A 20937-nucleotide genomic window follows, 5' to 3' on the forward strand; every position below is an offset into this window, starting at 1 on the left:
ATGACCACCTTTGACTTCTCGGACGTTGAGGCGTTCCTGGACGGCCACCCCGAGCTCCTGGAGCAGTATCTGATGCGCAAGAGCCGTGAGCAGCGCGCGCCCTCCAAGCCCCCTTTCGTCTCCTCGCCCACAGAAGAGAAGGACAAGTTCGAGAAGCGACGCTCATCGCACGTGGAGCTCCGGCGCAGCTTCGCGCGCTCGAAGGCGAGCACCGCGCACCGCACGTACGACGAGCACGAGCACGAGTCGAGGACGAGCGTGCGGCGGCGCGCGCTCTTGCGCAAGGCGAGTTCGCTACCGCCGAGCACGGCACACATCCTGCGCGCGCTGCTGGAGTCACGCGTGAGCGTGCCGCGCTACGCGTCCCGCGCGCTCGACTACAAGCGCCGCCTGAGGGAGAGCAGCGAGCGCGACTTCTTCCTCGAGCTCGTGCGGGACGTGTCCAACGAGCTGGATGTGACCAGTCTCAGTTACAAGATTCTCATTAACGTGTGCATCCTCGTGAGCGCCGACCGCTGCTCGCTCTTCTTGGTGGAGGGGCCCTCGCACAAACGGACTCTCGTCTCCAAGCTTTTCGACGTGCACTCGGGCACCACGGCGCGAGTCTCCTCCGGTGCCAGCTCCAGCGAGGTGCAGGTGCCCTGGGGCAAAGGCATCGTGGGGTACGTGGCGGAGCACGGAGAGACTGTCAACATCCCCAACGCGTACGAGGTACCTGAGCGTCCACTTAACCGGGTTTTCTAATAGCTTGTAGCTCAGCGACGAATGTACCCCAGTACTTAATACATTTGGGTTAAGGGGAGCGTGGGATGCTGAAAGGAAACTACTCTAGCCCCTGCGTTTGTGGACACCTGCTTACTCATTAGATTTTTAAACGAGCTTTATGTAAATGTGTTCCACTTAACACAAAACAACTCTACTACCCTTGAAAAGCTTTATATTTCTACTTTGCTGTGAGGATTCTACTGAATTTGGAATGACATGAGGTCAGGTACTGATGTTAGACACCATTTCCACTCGATTCAATGATTTAGGTGATGCTCCACCACTCCAGGTTACACAGTCCCACTGCTTCACAGCCCAGTACCCCATAGCCAAGAGATCATGTTAAAGTGCAGCTGCTCCAATTGATCTCATCCCTTTGGTCAGTTCTCTTCTGTAAAAGTTACGGTAAAAAACTGGCAGCTGTGGTTGAGTTTCACTGTAAAATATACAGTCAGGTTTCATAAAGTTTACGTTAAAGAACTGTTTTGTTTACAGTAGTTTTCTGTTTAAAAAACAGATACAAACCATAAAAAGCCATAGTATTTACACAAAAACAACAAACAAACATTGTTTTGCCATAAAATTAACATGTAAATTGTGTGACAAATGAGACAATGGAGACTGAGATATAGCCATATTTAGATATAGCCAAACCACATCCTATATTCAGCCTTTAAAAAGAGATAATGCTGAAAGAACCAAAGAAATTTACATTATCTGTGTGCCACACTCCAGCACTCAGAACACAGGCTGATGAACTATCCTAACCAACACACATCTCCTCACAACATGCACAGAAACACAAACACACACACACACATACATACACAAAATAATTCATTAAAATGAAAAATTTGGGGTTTCTATTCAGCATCCCACATTTTACTTTAACTCAAATAACTGAACCTATCCTACAGTGCTCAACAATCTGAAGTTTGCTCAACCTTTTGTTACTGCAAAGTTTAGTCTGTTGCCATTGACACCAGTAAATGATGTCACTAAAGCTGGTTTTAATTAGTTCTGTCACATTAATACTAATCAACACATAAAAAACTGAAAGTAAGCCAGTGTTGTGTAAGAGATACTACATGTTTTGCCCACTTTCATACATCATAAACCTAAGGAATCAGTCCCATCAACCCATTGGGTAGGGCTTTAGATGTCACAGGGACCCATAGATGGGTAAATATCCACATACTAAATTAACATGTCTGCGTAGCATTACATCTAAGCCAATTTTAATTTGTTTTACTTGGCAACAACTTGTAAATAAACAATTCTGGTGAATATAGGTTTTTTCAAAGAATGGCTGTTAGAAGAACCCCAAATTATAAAAATATCTGTGCAGTGAAGTCGTGATTTGGTGTGAAATACTCATCAAGAAAAAATGTTAATGCTGAATTTTGTGCTGGTGATGGGAATGGTTTTGTATACTGATTAACCATTTGATTTTGCTGACACTTTATTAAATTGCGCGGCACGGTGGCGCAGCAGGTAGTGTCGCAGTCACACAGCTCCAGGGGCCTGGAGGTTGTGGGTTTGATTCCCGCTCCTGGTGACTGTCTGTGAGGAGTTGGTGTGTTCTCCCCGTGTCCGTGTGGGTTTCCTCCGGGTGCTCCGGTTTCCTCCCACAGTCCAAAAACACACGTTGGTAGGTGGATTGGTGACTCAAAAGTGTCCATAGGTGTGAATGTGTGTGCGTGTCTGTGTTGCCGTGTGAAGGACTGGCGCCCCCTCCAGGGTGTATTCCTGCCTTGCGCCCAATGATTCCTGGTAGGCTCTGGACCCACCGCGACCCTGAATCGGATAAGCGGTTACAGATAATGAATGAATTTATTAAATTGCTTGGAGTGTGTACGATTAATATAAAACCTTTGAAATTTCCACAGTTCAACATTAACTACATTAACCTTATGTTTATTTTTACAAGAGTAGCACAAAAACAAAGCCTGTTCTTACTGTAAGTCAGAGTAACTACATTCAGTCAGTACAAAGTGAAACTTCAATAAAGTTACTTCAATAAAGTCAAAGCATCAGAGAAATCAATTTCTTCTGGTTGGCTTCTCGCTTTCAGGACTGTTTTTCTGCATGCATTGGGACGTTCATTTCCCTAGTTCAACGCTGGACATCATTATAACATAGCCAAAGGCGAGCTGCTCTCAATCACCTGCTGAACTCCAGTCTCTGGAGCTCCATTAGTGCAATGAGCACAGATACAGCCTCCTACAGTGGAGGAGAATGGCTGGGAGCAGTTACATACACTGGGAATTTGTCTTTATAAAAGAACTTTGGTTTCTATAAAGTAGTAGGTGTGAGTGAGTTTAAAAAACAATGTTTTGTTCAGATTCTCCTTGATTGCATGACTTTGTTAAATCAACAGCACACATTATTTAAACACATTATTTATTATCTGCTAAAACTAGGTATTGGGTGATAATCTCAAATAATACGGACTGCCACGAGGAGAGAGTTGGAGAGAGTTACTTTTTTAGCAAATAAACACTTATTGCTCAAATAAATAGCATTTTAAATCTCATAATCTCTGCTGCCTAAACCTTTTGCACAGTACTATTTCAGTCCAAAGCATGTGTTTTGGGCTGAGATGCTGGTGATTTAGTGTGACATTCAGTGCTAGAATCTTAGATGTGCAAATTAAAAAATTCTATAAATCCAAAATTTTAGTGAGGTGCTGTCACACAATTTATTTTAACATAATCCCTTTTTTGTCTGTTTGTACTGTTAAGTGTTTTAAAGACAAAATTTTACAAAACAAAAAAATGAATAAATAAATAATCCCACCTTCAGCCTTCCTTCCTAAGTCACTCCCCTAAAACACATCAACACACACAGCCTGACAACAGCTAGAGTCGTCCACTAGAGCGAGAGCTAGAAAGAAAAGTCAGTTGGTCTGAAAGGAATGAGTGGAAAGATTTTTACAATCTGGTGGCTTTTACAGATTTTCTTGTCTTTTTAATATAAGTTGATTCATTACAATGGTAGCTTGTGAACATCTGACAAAGATGAGCTATCATATATAACTGGCAGCATCATATTTTGTTAATCAAAAGATTGTGTGTGTGTGTGTGTGTGTGTGCTATCTTAAAAACATAAACTATAAAACTTCCTTTTAAAGCCTATTTGTCAGCAAATATTTTATACCAACATTCCTAAATCCATCTCCACTTAATTTAGTAATCATCTATTCACTCAAATATGTGTTAGAGGACAATGTTTCACGCTGTTTCCAGCATCTAGGAGCACACTTCTGTAAATGATGTTTGTGTCCCACAGGACCATCGCTTTAGTGACGAGATTGACAGACTGACTGGTTATAAGACTCAGTCGATCCTGTGCATGGCCATTCGTAACAGTGATGGGGAGGTGATTGGAGTGGTGCAAGCAATCAACAAAAATCCCGGTGGAATTCCTTTCACAGAGAATGATGAAAAGGTGAGTTGCATCACCCTCTCTTTCCATCAATGTTTCACACAGTTATTCCATTTACAGTCCTCCATAAACTGCTGTATCAAAAACAGAGCTGCTCACTTGGGAGAACAAACACATAAAAACCCTTTGTTTGTAATGTATGTGAGATTAACCCTTTTGCTGTGGAAAAATGAGCAATAACCACTGCACTTTAATAATCTTATATCTCAAGGCTATTTGATTTATTCTGATATGTGAATTATTTTAAGCAACAAAACATGAATATACTTCACATTTCATTGTTTCAGATTTTTGACAAGCATTTTAAATACTCTGGGCTGATTTTAAAGAGTTAAAATGAACATATCACATATGGCAGGCTAGGAACAATAGGTTTAATATGAAATTAATCAGAGAAAACATTAGAAATGTTTTGTGAGTATGTATAAAGTGCTTTCTTACATAACTTTAGGAAGCAGGTCTACTGCAGGCAGCATAGGCCTGAAGGTCATTTTGTGCTGTGTTATTAAATGAGCCTTTAAAACATATATCAACTATACACACTTTTCAGTAGTACTGTTTTCTTGTCCAGTCTTAGAAGCATATATAAGCTGTTTTTCAGATGTGCATGTGTTAAAATGTAAAGATTTGGCCAAAAGACAGAAGAAATATTGACAGCAGTATTTTAAACAGAGCGCCTGTGTTCCCCACACTAGCAAATAAAAATACATGTATATGCAACTGCTATGTGTTTATATATTTCTTTCTTTGTGCCTGTCAAATGTTAAAGAACCAAAATAGTAATAGTCAATATAATAAAGCTTTGTTTACACTGTTAAGGGCTTTTAAACTGTTAGGGATTTAGAAAGTTTATTAGCAGTATGTAAATTTGGCTAAAACATTCTCCTCTATGTCCAGTAGATGTCAGAAATAGTTTAATGAAGTTAGTTTGTTCTGGTTTAAAAAACAATACCAGTAGTCTTATAATAAGAAGGAGATTAAAGTTTAATTATTTGCTTGGTAGCAATATAGCCAAACAAACACCCTTGTATTTTCTGTTTCACTTATGTAAAGCCTGCACAATTCACGGTGAACCTACTGGCTGAAGTTTGGAAATGATCTGCATGTCCACATACAAGCTGATAGTAGCAATAAACTATGTTGTGGTGATAAGAATCAGCTGTTATTGGCTATGCTGTCATTTGCCAAACTGACTTCAGTTCTCAATCCCTAATCAATAACTCATTAGAGGACAGCCGGCAGGTGTGTGTGACAGAGTGTCAATGTGACAGACACAGTTCATTATCATTGTAATCCAGGTGATTAATGCTAATTATTCACATGCTGATGTCTATTTGGAGAGTTTGAGTCAAACTTTATTCTTCTTATTGATCAGGCTGAGAGTCAGATCACTATGAATGCTGCTTCAGGGAGCAGTGTAGCCTCCTTGGCAGATATTGGTTTAGTATTGGATTTGCTCAGACACACTAATAAATAACAAAAGTGTAAACTCCCTCTCTGTTTCAGTAATGAAGTAATGTCTGACCATTTGAACTGAAAGCAGATTTCTGGTCTTCATATAAACTGTAAGGCAGGCGTGTCAGCAAATTAATGCAAATGTGTGATATGAGTGCAGATGTATTACTAATAATAGTAAATGTTGCAGAATCAATGATCTCATACAAAATAAAAACATTAACAAGAACAAAAACACAGGTTTTCTGATGGCTATACATTCACTGGTATATTAACATTAGCACGAACAACACAGTAACCAGCAATCAAGGATTGGGGACAGATGCTTAAGAACATCCATAGAATTAGAGGCACATGGAGAGTAGAGGCATGTGATATCAAAACACAGCGGAGAAGAACTCAGAGCTTAGAAAAAAAAGCGAGACAACAGAAGCATTCCTTGCACTGAAAATGCAGTTGATTTAATTGACTTAATTCTAATTAGCATGTCCGTTCTAAGTGAATACATCATTCTGCATTTCTATAAGGAGAGTCCATATATTTCTTTAAAACTGTTATATGGATGCAAAATATTACCTCCATACAACAGCATGAGATGTTTGAAAGTTTGCATCATTTATTACTCTCTGGAATTGCTAACTTGACTTAAAGGAATAGTAGGTTGTTTATTTTTAATTTATTTATTATTTAGTTTAAATTACAGCTTCAAAATCATTGCGATGCTACACTGACCTGTAATAGGGACAAAAACGCTTCTGTAGTTGTTACTCTGGGATCAGCACAGCAGCAAAAATCACACTATATATCTTTTGGAGGAGTATAGGAAACCCTCCTCACTCTCAATTTCCAGGCAGTACTGTAAACGTGAATTACACTCTGTAACTGTAGGGGGAGCCCAGGAACAAAAATACAAAATCTTATTTAGGCTTATTTTTTGTTTTAGCAAAACACATATTTGTTTGCCTTCAGCTTTATACTTTGTAAATAGGGAAATTATGTACACATTTTCAACCTGTAAATTATGCTTTTGGTGTAAAATTATGGCTCTTGCCTTTTCAACTTTCTGCCTCTGTGTGATCAGGTGCTGCAGATGTATCTGCCCTTCTGTGGAATATCGATTTCCAATGCCAAACTCTTCTCTGAGTCCCGCAAGGAGTACGATCGGAGCAGGGTGAGAGTCTGAAACACACACCGACTCTCTTAGAGCAATGCTGAATAATGCAGGCAGAATTTCAGCTTAACTCTCAGAATTTTTCCTGATTCCCAGTCTGGCTCCTATTGAGCAGAGGCAATTGATTTTCCAAACCATAAATGTGAAAACAAGTAAGTTATTTTTTTCCCAACATTTTGAAAGCTGTGACTTTTATTTTGATGCTATTTTGATGCTATTTTAATGACGTCTTGCTTTTATGCTAATCGTAAAAGCAATGTTTTACACACTAAATAAACAACAGCTATAGTTCTGTATATATGGCTTCTTAGGCTTGCTTTAAGTACAGCCCCAGGCTCTTTGTGAATGTGTGTGGTGAGGGAGCAGTGCTTGGTGTTTGCGCAGGCTTTGTTGGAGGTGGTGAACGATCTGTTTGAGGAGCAGACGGACCTGGAGAAGATTGTGAGGAAGATCATGCAGCGAGCTCTAACACTGCTGCAGTGTGAACGCTGCTCTGTGCTGCTGCTGGAGGACATCCACTCTCCTGTGAGATGGTCAACCTTCACAATATATTCTTACTCTTCTGTACAACCTAGGAGGACCCAATCCTGGTCTAACCATCCTTCTTTGCACTTGGAATTGTAACATATCCTGTGTCCAGATGTGTTCTGCATTTAAAAGACAACTGGACCTGCGTTTGTAACCAGAATGTGTTCAGATCTAGCTGTGCCTACCCTAGGATCTGTTCAGAGCTGTATGTGTACATAAAAACAACACAGATAATATTCAAGGCTGGATTCCATATCTACCATCATCTTTTAGTATTGTTCCTGAGAAGATGGAGGCTCTAGGGCACAAAGATAAGATTAAATTCTAGATTAACAAGGACCAACATTGAGCAGCCTGTTTAACACCCAGTTCTTTAGCTTTTGTATTTATTCATTATTTCAGTTCATCCAAACCTAACTGGTCACCTGCCCTCTTACATAAAGAGAGATTATCTGGACCAATCACACAAAAGAGTATTTCTGATTAATTTATACATTTGGCAGACACACATCTCAAGTCACTGACAATAAAATCACTTTCCAGAGGCTGACAACATACTGCCTTGTGATTGGTGAAAATTATCCCTATAAAATGACTGTTCATAAAATAACTATTAATTCTTATTGGTTCTCCATAGAATATTTTCAAAGGCCTATGAATTGGTAACTGATCATCTAAAGTACCCAAACCTCCTTCTAATCTGTTCCTCCATGTCTGTTATTTAACTCAACCCCATATATGTTCATCCATCCATCCATCAATGTGCCCATCACTATTTTCTTCTCCTCTCACACTGTTCCTCTGTGCTCTGCAGGTGGTGAAGTTCTCCAAGACATTTGAACTCATGTCTCCACTCTGCAGTGTTGATCATGACATAAGGTGAGCCCTCAGTTTTGTCTAGAAGTTGTTTGCAAGTGACTTTTCCATAAATTTAGCCCCTTGTTCACTTGAACTCATATTAATACCGTACTCTTTTGCAAACCCAGTCTGAAGGTGTTTGAATGCAAGGGAGTTCTATGCATGACATTTAAAGCAGGGCAGTAATTTCACTATATTACCTGAGGTTCAGATGATGAGACACATATTGTTTGTTGTGTTGGTATATGTCTGCATATGGTTATGTATGTACATATGGTTGTGCATGTGTGTGTGTGTGTGTGTGTGTGTTTTGATGAAGTCAGTATGGAGAAGGTTTCTTGTTCAGACTGGTTAATCAATAACAGCATTGCTGAGTTGGTGGCATCTACCGGCCTCCCGGTTAACATCAGTGATGTGTGTCAAGATCCACGATTTGATGCTGAGGTAGGCTGAGCACACGTACACACACACACACACACACACACACACACACACATTTAAATTTTATTAACCATTTTTGCAGGTAAGAAACAGTATTTCGCTGCTTGCTCTTACCTTTGGGAAGGTGATAATTTACAAAAATGTAACAACTCATCTGTGTACTTAACAAAGATTCCCCAGTTAAACACATGACATATTGTTGTTGTCCAATGCAAAACACCTATCTCCATTATTTTGTGGATCTTTAGTTTACTACATCATATGAACTCAGCAGCTGTCCTTCATAATCAGTGAAAATATTATGGTGAATGGACAATTAGAAATAGTCAAATCTTTTTGCTTTGTCTTCCACTGAAAGTTAAGAAAGGTTTTTTTGGTTGTTATTTTATTTTTTTTTATCCCTCCTTCTGTAAAGTTGATATTTTGGAGATACATGTTTTTCACTGGACAGTGATGATATAAATGTATAGCCAGAATTACTGATTGACGGAACAAGTGGCTCAAACATCAGAATTTTTGTACAGGGTTTTTCCCTTCATGAGTCAAAAGGACAGTCCACCTCTATGGAGAGAGATTAGTCTCAAAATACTTTGTAAAGAGACTAATCTCTCTCCATACACCTCTCTCAGAAATACGGTCTCATATCCCTCAACTACAAAAAAAAAAAAAAAAACATCAGACCTTTTATATTTCTGAAAAAAATGCATGTTCTGAAAAAACACTCAGTAATGTCTGTGATTTTCTGCTTTAAACAATTTGACAGTACCTTACTTAATATTTTCACAATTATTTCAAGCTTAGGGATCAATTTTTTAAAAAGTATGTGACATAAGCTTCTTTAGTTATGCATAGTCTTGGTGTAGGCAGTGTGCAGAGTGTGTTAATATGGGTGGGTAATAGCTGAAATTTGGCTTTAAATGTGAAAAAGTATGATATGCTCATCCAGAAATAGATTTGAAGGACAGTTTGTGAGTGATCAGCTGAGGAGAGAGACGCTAGCACCCCCTGGAGTCCGGTCATAGAGTTGTGGCGAGTCAAATTTAAATCAAAGGAGAAGAATGTGTTGTCTTCATACTCAGTGGACTTGCCAAATGAGGCAGTTAGTACAACAAAATGTTTGGTGCATCTGCTCATTCACGAGTCTTATTCAGGAAAGATGCAACAAAAGAAATATTAATAAAAAAGAAAAACAAAAATTGTAATTCTTTCCATATTTTGATGTCATTTGGAAAAAAAAACTATCTGCTCTTAACTTTAGGTCAACATTTTTTTGATCAATGGGCCAATATAAATAATCCAAAATTTGCATCCAAAAATAAAAAGAATTGCTGAAATCCACAATTACAATCACGCTGTTGCAATCACGCTGTTGACTTACTCCATGGTGGCAGATCTGGTTCCCCTGTGACCAATTACCCCTGATGATTCAGACTGTTATGAAAATCGTGGTACAAATCTCAGTGTGAATATCAAACAGGTTTTTCAAGGCTTATTGTGATGCAAGAATTTTGACGCTGCATTTATGGCCAGATAATCTATTACAGTCTGACTTCTGTCCACTTGAGATTAAACTGTAAGAATGTGTTATCAGCAGCAGCATCAGTAGATTGTAACAAAGTTATCATGTAGGAGTGCTTTACATGAGCCCACTTCACATATAATACGTTCTTTTCATTTAGAAATATGAAAGTAGCCCAATATTTGTGAAGACAAAACAAACAAACAAAAAAAGATTAGTTAACAAGTCAATTCATAGTTGACTACACATTCACAGGCAACACAGTTATCATTTATGAATGCCCAGACCCCCGTAAAACACTCCACACTAGAACAATCTCAATAATCCATCAGTGCAGTTCTAGGTTTAAGAATCCATTCAATGCCTGTTATTTGGCATCTAAGACATGAATTATGAAATAATATTTGAGTCTATGGATAGTCAATGATAATTTAATGAATTATTACATGCTGTAATTCAGTAATTCAGTATTCACAGAGTTCATGCTACTATCCATGCATGAATGTTATTTTCCTGATTTTAGATTATTATGACTGTGGATGGCTAATGTGTCTTGTTCTTATTTTCACAGGCTGACCAGGCCTCAGGGTTTCACATCAGGTCAGTGCTGTGTGTGCCCATTTGGAACAGAACCCATCAAATAATTGGTGAGTTTCCTGTCACTTATGTAATATGTGTTACTTAAGATATATTTCTATTTATTTAGTGAATTTAACCTATTGAACAAATATTGTCAACCGTCAAATGCAGTGTAATTTCTTTGTTTAGTAAATATGAATAAAAATGTTAAACAGTGATAATATATATATAAACATAATTTTATTAAATAATTTAACAAAACTGTCAGATGTAAAAACGTTGCTAATTTGGAATCATTTGTTGAAAGGTTTCTCTATTTGCAAACACACACACACACACACACACACACACACACACACACACACTCACACACCACACACACACTTTTGCCTTCAAAAATAAATCCATGTATCATTTCAAGGTGTTGCCCAGATTCTTAACCGCTTGGACAGGAAGACGTTTAATGACGCAGATCAGAGGCTGTTTGAGGTGTGAGCTCTTCTGATGTATTGATTTGGATAAAATATTTTAATCAATTCTTCATAAATCCGTGCTGTAGACACTTCCTTACATTCCTTATGACAAGGAACATGACACACATTAATCCTCTACTTCTGTGTATAATGGCAAATGCGTGTTGTGTTTCTCACAGGCTTTTGTTATTTTCTGTGGCCTTGGCATCAACAATACAATGATGTACAATCAGGTGAAGAAGACGTGGGCCAAGCAGTCAGTGGCTCTGGATGTAAGCTAGGTGCAATCTCTTAGAAACTGAGTCTGACCATGGATGGATTTTCAATTTAATAGAAGGCAAAAAAGCTACTTGTGTTTTGGAAATTGTTGTATTTGTGCCTTTAGATGCTGTCTTATCATGCTACCTGCTCCAAGGTGGAGGTGGATCGACTCAAGGTATTTCAGATCAGATGAAAGCATATCAGTTTTGACTGTCATTTTCCATTTAGAGGTTTTTGTGCAGTAAGCATTATTATATGAAATTATATAATTATAATAAATATACTCAAATGAATGTGTTAAAAGGTTGCTAAACACCCTTGCAGAGAAGTAGGAACGGTTACTGTAAAATAGGGGGCACACTCCAGAAAAATGAGAAATAAGAATAAAGCTGAAGTCTAGTCTGTGGGATAAAATAAATTTTTACTGACATTGCAAGAATGTATGAGCCATAGTATTAAATCCTACAGGAAAAGGGAGTTCAAGGTTTGGATTCCTTTGGGAATTAATTGCACAGTTCAGACACATTCTATAAATTCCTGGATATTTTGGAATGTTGTTAGTGAACCTTTAGCTCCTGTGTGCACAGAGGGAGTAGATGAAAACTTTAAATTAAACTCATATATCAGGAGGGGAACCTGGACATAAGAAAAACATGCATGCCAAACTCTCTCCACTCTTCTGTATTGAAAAATAAAGGTCTATAGGTAGTGAGGGACACTACTTAAGAACTCTCAATGGGTATGGCACTGCTGTTTGCTTTAATTGCTTTAGGTCTGGTATTATTAAAATTGCTTGGGGTTGTTAAAGTCTCTCTCTCTCTCTCTCTCTCTCTCTCTCTCTCTCTCTCTCTTCTCTCTCTCTCTCTCTCTCTCTCTCTCTCTCTCTCTCTCTCTCTCTCTCTCTCTCAGGCTGCTAAGATCCCCCTGAGCAGTGAACTGGGCATTGATGAGTTTCACTTTAATGACTTTTCATTGGACAACGACGCCATGATCACAGCATCCCTGCGGATGTTTCTGGAGCTTGGGGTTGTGCAGAAATTTAAAATAGATTATGAGGTGAGGCGGGTGCTTCAGGGAGGATGAAAGCATTACCCTGGAACCTCAGGAGTCCTCACTTACTGTAGCATATTCAGAGATGTTGAGACTGACCTGCTTTTGAATGTAGGAGATGGAACAGTTCACCCCAATCGTGGTTTGATTTTGTCCTTAGTTTTGGCGCCACAGTTCTATATGGATAACTGAGCTAAACACTCAGAACTTATTAAATATATCAAATGCTAACATTCACCTCCTGCTCCTGCGCAGGTGCTGTGCCGCTGGCTGCTCACTGTAAGGAAGAACTACCGCACTGTGGCCTACCATAACTGGAGACATGCCTTCAACGTCTCACAGTGCATGTTTCTCATGATCACTGTAAGTCACTGATATCACATACTACTGAACATGTTCTGGCCAGCAACATGAATGAAAAAAGGACATGTCTGAGCTCTGTACTTTACCAGAGGGCACTGTAAACTTACATCCTGATATATATTTTAGTCTGTTGATCAGATGACAAGAAATCTGGTTAGGCTCCTATTCAGTTAGCAGCTATACACCTTGTACCTATGCACTTTGTAGATGCATGTTCTTGCCTTGACTCTGAGCAGAGCTGGTCAAATGGGCTATTAATTAATTAATGCAGTGAAAAAGGCATTATCAAATTTTACTGAAATGGCCATCCCTAGTGAAAAAAATCTCAAAGGGTTCCATTTACGTACTCAACAAAATACAGGTGAGAATTAAAGACCTGAATAGACTTGTAGCCTATTGTTCAATAGTTAAGAATTACTTTTTATTAAAAGCTTATCAGGTAGAGGTTTAATTTATATTTTCAATGTTGACACCAAGTAGTTTTTGAAGCAAAGAAAAAGTAGTTTAATAAGAATGTATATAAAGTTTATTGTAATGTTATTTTTAGCCCTATACAGATTTGCTTATTATTTGTGAGTGAAATACTACGTTTATCTACAACTAAACTGAATTTATTTAAGCATGGACTCCAACCTTTGGGATGCTAGTGTAGGTAAGATGCAGTACAAAAATTAATCTTTGTCTTTTGATAGACTGCAGGGTTTCAGGAAGTTCTGACGGATACAGAGACTCTGGCACTGATGGTTGGGTGTCTCTGCCATGACCTGGATCATCGGGGCACAAACAATGCCTTTCAGGCCAAGTAAGCCATAAGAAGCACTGCATATAAAGTGATCATTTGAATTTACATGCACATGTCTTCAGTAGAGTTGAATCTCAAACATATAACTGATGATATGAGTGCCATATCTTTGTGCTTATATAGTGGACTACTTGAGAAATGGATAGCCATTAATTCAACCTAGGTTACTGCTTTGCAACTTATTGTAATTAATGTTTCTGCCACCTGTAGGTCAGGATCAGCCCTGGCTTTGTTATATGGAACATTAGCCACTCTCGAGCATCACCACTTCAACCATGCAGTCATGATCCTGCAGAGCGAGGTGACCATGGCAACAAACGTTTTGGCTTCTTAAAGTCCTTTGATGTCCCCTCATTTCAGTGGCCAGTAAAATGGCACCACAGCTCCTTTACAAGCTCATGCCTCAATTGTCATTGATGTCTCTTTTTTTTAGACAAGACAGTTTTTTAAATTCATATTCTGTGTAATGGAAAATTAGAAGAAAATTCATTATATGTGCCATTTTGATTCACTGGGTGCTTGGGTAGTTATAGTAGCTTTTTATTCATTGCCTGTACATTGATTTCCTATTTGTGCATATAGTGCATAATTAATCAATAATTCTATTACGAAGATGGCCTCTCTGGTTTGCTCCATTAAACAAAAGGATGAAGAACATCTCACAGAATAAGTCTCTATTTGAATAATGCTACACAAAGGAATAGTTTAATGACTGCAAGGGGCGTGCAGATATTGCATCATTATTTGGTCAGCATCAGATTTGAGGCCTTTCTATGAAGCTCTGAGGGGTGGCGTTGGGGGTGGGGTGTATCTGTCTACATATGGTCCTATCACTTATTAAACATGAAATATGGAATATACTTTGTGCATTCACCATTTCCCTGAAAACATATATAATGTTGAATCATTTTATTATTTAATGACTATGGTTCATTACATTATGTGTAAATTAACAAGAAAACATTTTCTTCTTCCAACAGGGCCACAACATTTTTGCCAACCTCAGCTCTAAAGAGTACAGCCATATGATGCAGCTCCTAAAGCAAGCCATTCTGTCCACAGACCTCACCTTGTATTTCAAGTAAGTTCTAAAGGGACAACACTGCAAATGATCATATTCCCTCAGAAAGTCTCTTGCATCCCACAGCCCACAAACCTGCTCTCAGTCTAACATACATTGATCAGCAAAAATATTAAAATTACCTCCTAGTTTCTACACATATCCATTTGATCTACTCAACACAAAGTAACACCCAGGATGATTTAATGCACAGCCTATCTTGGGCTCTAGCCCAGGGGCCTCAAATATTTGGGGAACCAAACTGGTTTTCTTGCTTTTCATTTCTTTGTTTATTTAAATTTTATTTTTGTTAATATGAGTGACGATAACTTCATGCTCACAATACCATGATTTTGTAAATCATTTATAATTCATTTATAGTTTTAGCTGTGGACTGTCCAGATTAATGATCCATTATCATTTTAATTGGGGGCTTTGTGAATGTTATGAGCTACTGCATTATCAAAGCGCCTGTGGCCACAAAGTATGAGAGTGGGGTGCTAAAAAGGAAGGCCCAAAAAGAGAAGGCAACACGAGAACAGTAGTTGATCCCCAAAATAAAAAAGGGTTTTTAAATTCATCATCACATTCTAGTTCTGTTCACCAGCCCATGAGCCCCACTAGCAAAGATGTAGCATTAAGCTGAGAGTTGGAAAGAAGCCAAAAGAGCTGCACAGCAAATTCAACAGTGTTTAACCCTGAGTATTTAAGTGTTAACACTCTCAGATCAACATGATTATTGTTATATTAACACTAACTCTGGTGAATTTGCATATTGCTTGCACATCAACATCTACGCTTCTGTCATCCAAAACTACACGTATGTCCACTACATCTCTTGTTATGGTGGCAGCAGAAGACCACATGGTGCTGGTGCAGCTCAGTTAGTCATACTGTGCCTCAATGCACAGACCTAGGTTGATGGCTGAGTAACATGGACCTTGAAGAAGAATTTGTAGAAGCCACCCAGTTCAGACAATTTCTGTGTGTGGAAGGGATGAACCCTGCAGAAACCAAAGTCCCCATTAATAGGGAAAGAATCTTTGCGCTATGCCTACTCCACTCTGCCAATCACAAATGCCAGTGGAAAGCAGACTTTTGGCAAACTATCAATAGTTAAAAATCAGCTGCTATACACCAAGAAATACTGAACCACTTGAATGTGATGTCTATCAAGGGTGACATGGATTTTAAAGACATAGGAGACATTCATTCATTGTCTGAAACCGCTTATCCAATTCAGGGTCGCGGTGGGTCCGGAGCCTACCTGGAATCACTGGGCATAAAGCGGGAACACACCCTGGAGGGGGAGTGTGTTCACTCACACATTCACTCTCAACTACGGGCATTTTTGAGTCGCCAATCCACTTACCAACGTGTGTTTTTGGACCATGTGAGGAAACTGGAGCACCTGGAGGAAACCCACGCAGACACGGGGAGAACACATCAAACTCTTCACAGACAGTCACCCGGAGTGGGACTCTAACCCACCACCTCCAGGTCCCTGGAGCTGTGTGACTGCGACACTACCTGATGCGCCACAGTGCTGCCCTACATAAGAGACAGAAAAAGAAAAATATTCTAAAAGTTAAGCCTTACTTGTAGAACTGCAATGCACAGCTATATGTTAAAAGGCTCTGATAAAATTGACAATGAATGTTGAAAAATGTAGGTAATTTTATTGTTATGGCTGATTGGTGTATAATACTTAATGCATCCACTGAGAGGCGCCACTGGAACATATGCGCCTAGGGGGGATATCTTAGTGTCTATGACCACAATTCAGTGAATATGTTTGCAGTCATGTATAAACTCCGCTGAAAGTATCAGCTTGATTTTGTGTTTAAAAAATAATAATAATAATAAATAATAATAATAATAATGATAAATTGACCAAAATATTTCCACAACTGACCCATGAGATTATAAATATAATGTAGTAATTTACCATTTAGATTCATTTTGTGAATTAATCTGCCTTACAATTTTTGGGGTTTGAAAAAATTGTGACATTCATTTTATTAAAAATTTTCAGTGTCATATTCTCTCTTATTTTAAATTCATGGATGACTCCATTCATTCATTCAGGAAATAGATCACACTTCCTTATTTTTAATTGTTGTTACATGCTCTGCTACTAAAATAGTTACAAAGTATCAATTCCAAACTATCGAACAATGATTCAAAACCTTTTGGTTTTTGGTAATATTGTTGGCACCCCTGGACAAATTACATGTTTCTACATGAAAAATCTTGTACTGTGTGCATCCATCAGCAAATAAATTTTAGAAACATCAACACAAGTTATTTCAGCAGGGCTTTTCAAATGTTTGCATACAATCATTTGTGTGTGTGTATATGTTATTTGATCTTACTCATGTCACCTCTATTTTTCTATTGCCAAAACAGGAAAAGAACAAAGTTCTTTGAGTGTATTCTGTTTGGAGAGTTCAGCTGGTCAAATCAGGAGCACAGAGATGTCCTCAGGTCAGACATGCTCTTTTTCTAATCATGGTGTTTAAAGGTACTCACACTGCAGGACCAATAGCTGCAATATGACAGTGCCTCTATAACAGGTCCATGCTGATGACTGCATGTGACTTGGGTGCAGTGACTCGACCGTGGAAGATCTCTAAACAGGTCAGATCCATGTTGTTACTTGTTGATTTGGCTGATATTTGTCGTATTATCAAACTGGAGAAAGGAATGTGGTGAATGCTAATGTGCTGCAGCGGTACAGACCATGTGTTCATCTTTCATTGCAGGTGGCAGAGCTGGTTACCAGTGAGTTCTTTGAGCAGGGTGATAGAGAGAGATCTGAACTAAAGCTGACTCCATCTGTAAGTGCTTTTAAACTCCCTTTCATTTTTACAATGAGTATTACTATCCATGTGACTGCCATCCTCCACAATAATACAATCAGAGTGTTTATTTGTCTTTGAGAACTGTTAGTGAATGTAATGATCCACACAAGGATGAGCTGGACCACCATTATCAATTGTGCAAATAACAAACTCAATAAATATTAAACCAGAAAAAATTTGGCAGCATCAAATAATGTTCTGTACACTCTGCAAACAGGCCATTTTTGATCGCAACCGTAAAGATGAACTCCCTGCACTGCAGTTGGAGTGGATTGATGGGATTTGCAAGCCATTGTATGAGGTAAATTAAAAGTGACATATTTGCCCATTGTTTCCCCTTGATACCAGAATTATCGAAAAGTTAATTAAGTTATCTTTAAAAAGGCTTTGGCGAGGCTGAATAGAAAGCTCCAGCCAATGGTGGATGAGATAGACGCCAATCGCAAGAAGTGGGAGGAGCTGTGTCTCTCCTATCAGCAGGCACGCCAAGCATCTGAATCCACCAATCCTTGTCCAGAGGCGGGAGACGTAGAAGAGTCCAATCAAAGCACAGGATTGATCCACAGACCACATGAAAAGTCATGTGAGAATTCAGCAACCAATCCAAACACAGACTCCACCCACGGAACGGAGTCAAAGCAGAGTAACAGCAAGAATAAAAACTTAGGATCCACAACACGTGAGGAAGAATAGGCTGACGGTGCGCTTGCAGACGTTGCCATTAAATTACAAGAAGACATAGTTTGAATAATGGGATTTCCTTGCGATTTGTGCTGATATAAAACCAAATTAAGTGTAAACTATCTCTACAGGAACAGGGGCCATTCCATAAGTCTTGTTTAACATGTTAGTGATGGTAAAAATTGACATGATAAAACTAAAAAGGCCAAATGTACTAACATGTGAAAAGACTGATAAAGTCTCTTCTGAGTGTATTTTGTTAAAAGCTCAGCAGCTCAGCCTGATGTTCTGGTGGTGATGATTGTTTGCAATGCACGGCAATGAACAAAAAAATTTAAAACCTGAAAATGGGCTAATGACTGATAGAATGATGTCTCCTGGACTGGCTAGAGTTGATCAGAATATATGACAAGTTTGGGTCACAAAGTTTCAGAATATACTCGAACAAGATGAAAATACTGATTCCCTATTTTGAAATAACAGACTTTATAACACTGTGATTTTAGCATTTGTAATTGCTTCTTTATTGTAACACACACATGGACTGCTCAGTCAAATATTTTATCCGGTGGCAGGGAATTAATACTTTATTTCTGTATTACTTAGCAATGGAATTAGAATATTACAGTTCGCCCTAACATCTAAATAAATAGTTGTATAGCCTACGATGTGAGCTATCATTATAAGGTTAATCTATATGAACATAGATCCATTTTATCATAAATGTAAATATATCACACATTTTTCAAATAATAATAATAATAATTTTGTTTACCTGTCATTTAAGTTATTTTTGTATTTTCGGAATGATTTGTGAATGCACATAACTAACCAATATAATATTTCACAAATTTCTGAGGTTCAATTAGGGTTTTTTTTTTTTTTGCATGGATTAGGTTCTTAATCAGCAGTGTTTAATCTTATGGAACAGCAGACATTTGTAACATTAATTATGCTGTTGTGTTTCTGCCACATGTCGATCAGATAGCTTACATTTCTAAAATCACCTCCTGCAGTGGTTGTACACCCCCTGCCCATTTTTTTCCACTCCACTTAGCATATAGAGCAATTTGTAGCTCTACAATTAAAGACTGTAGACCTTATGGGCTGTGTATACTTTGTTAGCTCCATTTCACTCTGTTCTTCAATGGTCAGGAACCCCATAAATCCACCAACATTCAGATAATATTTAGGAGGTGGTTCACTGGGTTTTTTCAAGATGCCAGAATGGCATTGTAAATAAGAAGCTGTTCTAAATTACTTGCATATAAATAAAGCGTTACAGTCCAATTAAAAAAATGTATCTCTCAAAATAGTAACTTTACAGGGAAAGGGAAAAACCTTAACTTTCAATGGAGGTCAAGGTAAAAATATTCAATTCTAAATTTATTTGGAGCATTTCTATTTGTTCATTCATCATGAAATTTTCACATGATGTGAAGGATAGCTGCTGTGTTAAAATGATGTAGTAAACTTAATGTCAACAAAAATGTTTTTAATTTGACAGCCGTGAAATATAAATGTTATGTGTTAGTGTGTGTGTGTGTGTGTGTGCTGGTACAAGTGGATCTAACATAGCAGTGTGAAGGGGTTTTTAAATTCTATGTCCACTCAAGGTCCATTCTATTAGACACACATGCCTTACTGGTCCACTTGTAGAGGTAAGGTCAGAGACAGTAGCTCATCTGTTGTGTTGGTCATCCTCTAGTCATACATTAGTGAACACAGGATGCTGCTGAGTAGGTATTTTTGGCTGGTGGACTATTCTGAGTCAGTAGTGACACTAGGGTTTTAAAAACCCCAGCAGCACTGCTGTGTCTGATCCATTCTCACCAGCACAATATCCACTAACAAACCACCAAAGTGTCACAGTCACTGCAGCGCTGAGAATGATCCCCCACCGAAATGATATCTGCTCTTATGAAGATGGTGCTGTGAAAAACAGAGTAAAACGGGTTAAGAAAATATTCAGAGCACCAAGCAGACTACAGTTTGCAATTTCTAAACTACAAAATGCACCTGTGGTAAGTGGAGCTGAGAGAATGGACAGTGAGTTTACAGACAAGGAGGTGATATTAAAGATTTTGCTGATTAGTGTGGAATTGTTTCTGACTTATTTTTGTGAAAACACTGTGAATGCAAGAGGAAAGGACCACTGCATGCTGCACTGTGTTGCTTTAAAATGGCTCCTGCTTTGAAATGGAATGTGAATTTTCAGGAAATGTGTAGTGGCTGTTAAAGCTTGGAGCATGCAAACAGTTGCATTATTTACTCAGTCAACTGTCCACCTTACTCTAAAATGCGTGCTGTGAGAATTTTTGCATTTTTGATTTTCTTGGATTATCTTCCTATTCTTAAAGGGATAATCAAAAAAAAAATATATATATGTTTTTTGTTTGTTTGTTTGTTTGTTTTTGCTAGTATGTTTGTATAACATATGTTGTGCCTGAAAATTTCACTACCAATTTATGCTTTATATTTGTCTTTTTCTGCACTGAATTCCAAAGGAATGCCAATGAATTCCTCTGCAATTTGTAATGCACATACAGGGTGCTTTTGTACCAGGCTCAGAGTTGGTCTTGTCCTTCAGGCACTTTTGTAAATAAAGAACACTGTGATG

General features: G+C 38.4%; 1 protein-coding gene across 1 annotated transcript; it reads left to right on the forward strand.

Moving 5' to 3' along the window:
* pde11al (phosphodiesterase 11a, like) lies at window positions 1-20877 on the forward strand. Its single transcript, XM_066682618.1, has 20 exons — window positions 1-711; window positions 4057-4215; window positions 6749-6838; window positions 7223-7363; window positions 8181-8245; window positions 8548-8668; window positions 10756-10831; window positions 11185-11252; window positions 11416-11508; window positions 11622-11672; window positions 12407-12553; window positions 12803-12910; window positions 13603-13712; window positions 13923-14013; window positions 14693-14793; window positions 17182-17259; window positions 17349-17412; window positions 17538-17612; window positions 17854-17937; window positions 18021-20877. Exons 1-20 carry the CDS (start codon window positions 1-3, stop codon window positions 18327-18329), a joined length of 2742 nt encoding a protein of 913 aa, XP_066538715.1. The 3' UTR covers window positions 18330-20877.
* Window positions 20878-20937: the final 60 nt, after the last annotated feature.

This window comes from Hoplias malabaricus, chromosome 10 (assembly GCF_029633855.1).
Source record: "Hoplias malabaricus isolate fHopMal1 chromosome 10, fHopMal1.hap1, whole genome shotgun sequence".
NCBI lineage: Eukaryota > Metazoa > Chordata > Actinopteri > Characiformes > Erythrinidae > Hoplias > Hoplias malabaricus.

Coding starts and splice junctions, on each gene's coding strand:
- pde11al (XM_066682618.1), top strand. CDS start 1: ATGACCACCTTTGACTTCTCGGACGTTGAGGCGTTCCTGGACGGCCAC. Junction 8,669..10,755: donor ATCCACGATTTGATGCTGAG/GTAGGCTGAGCA, acceptor TTATTTTCACAG/GCTGACCAGGCCTCAGGGTT. Junction 11,509..11,621: donor AGCAGTCAGTGGCTCTGGAT/GTAAGCTAGGTG, acceptor TTGTGCCTTTAG/ATGCTGTCTTATCATGCTAC.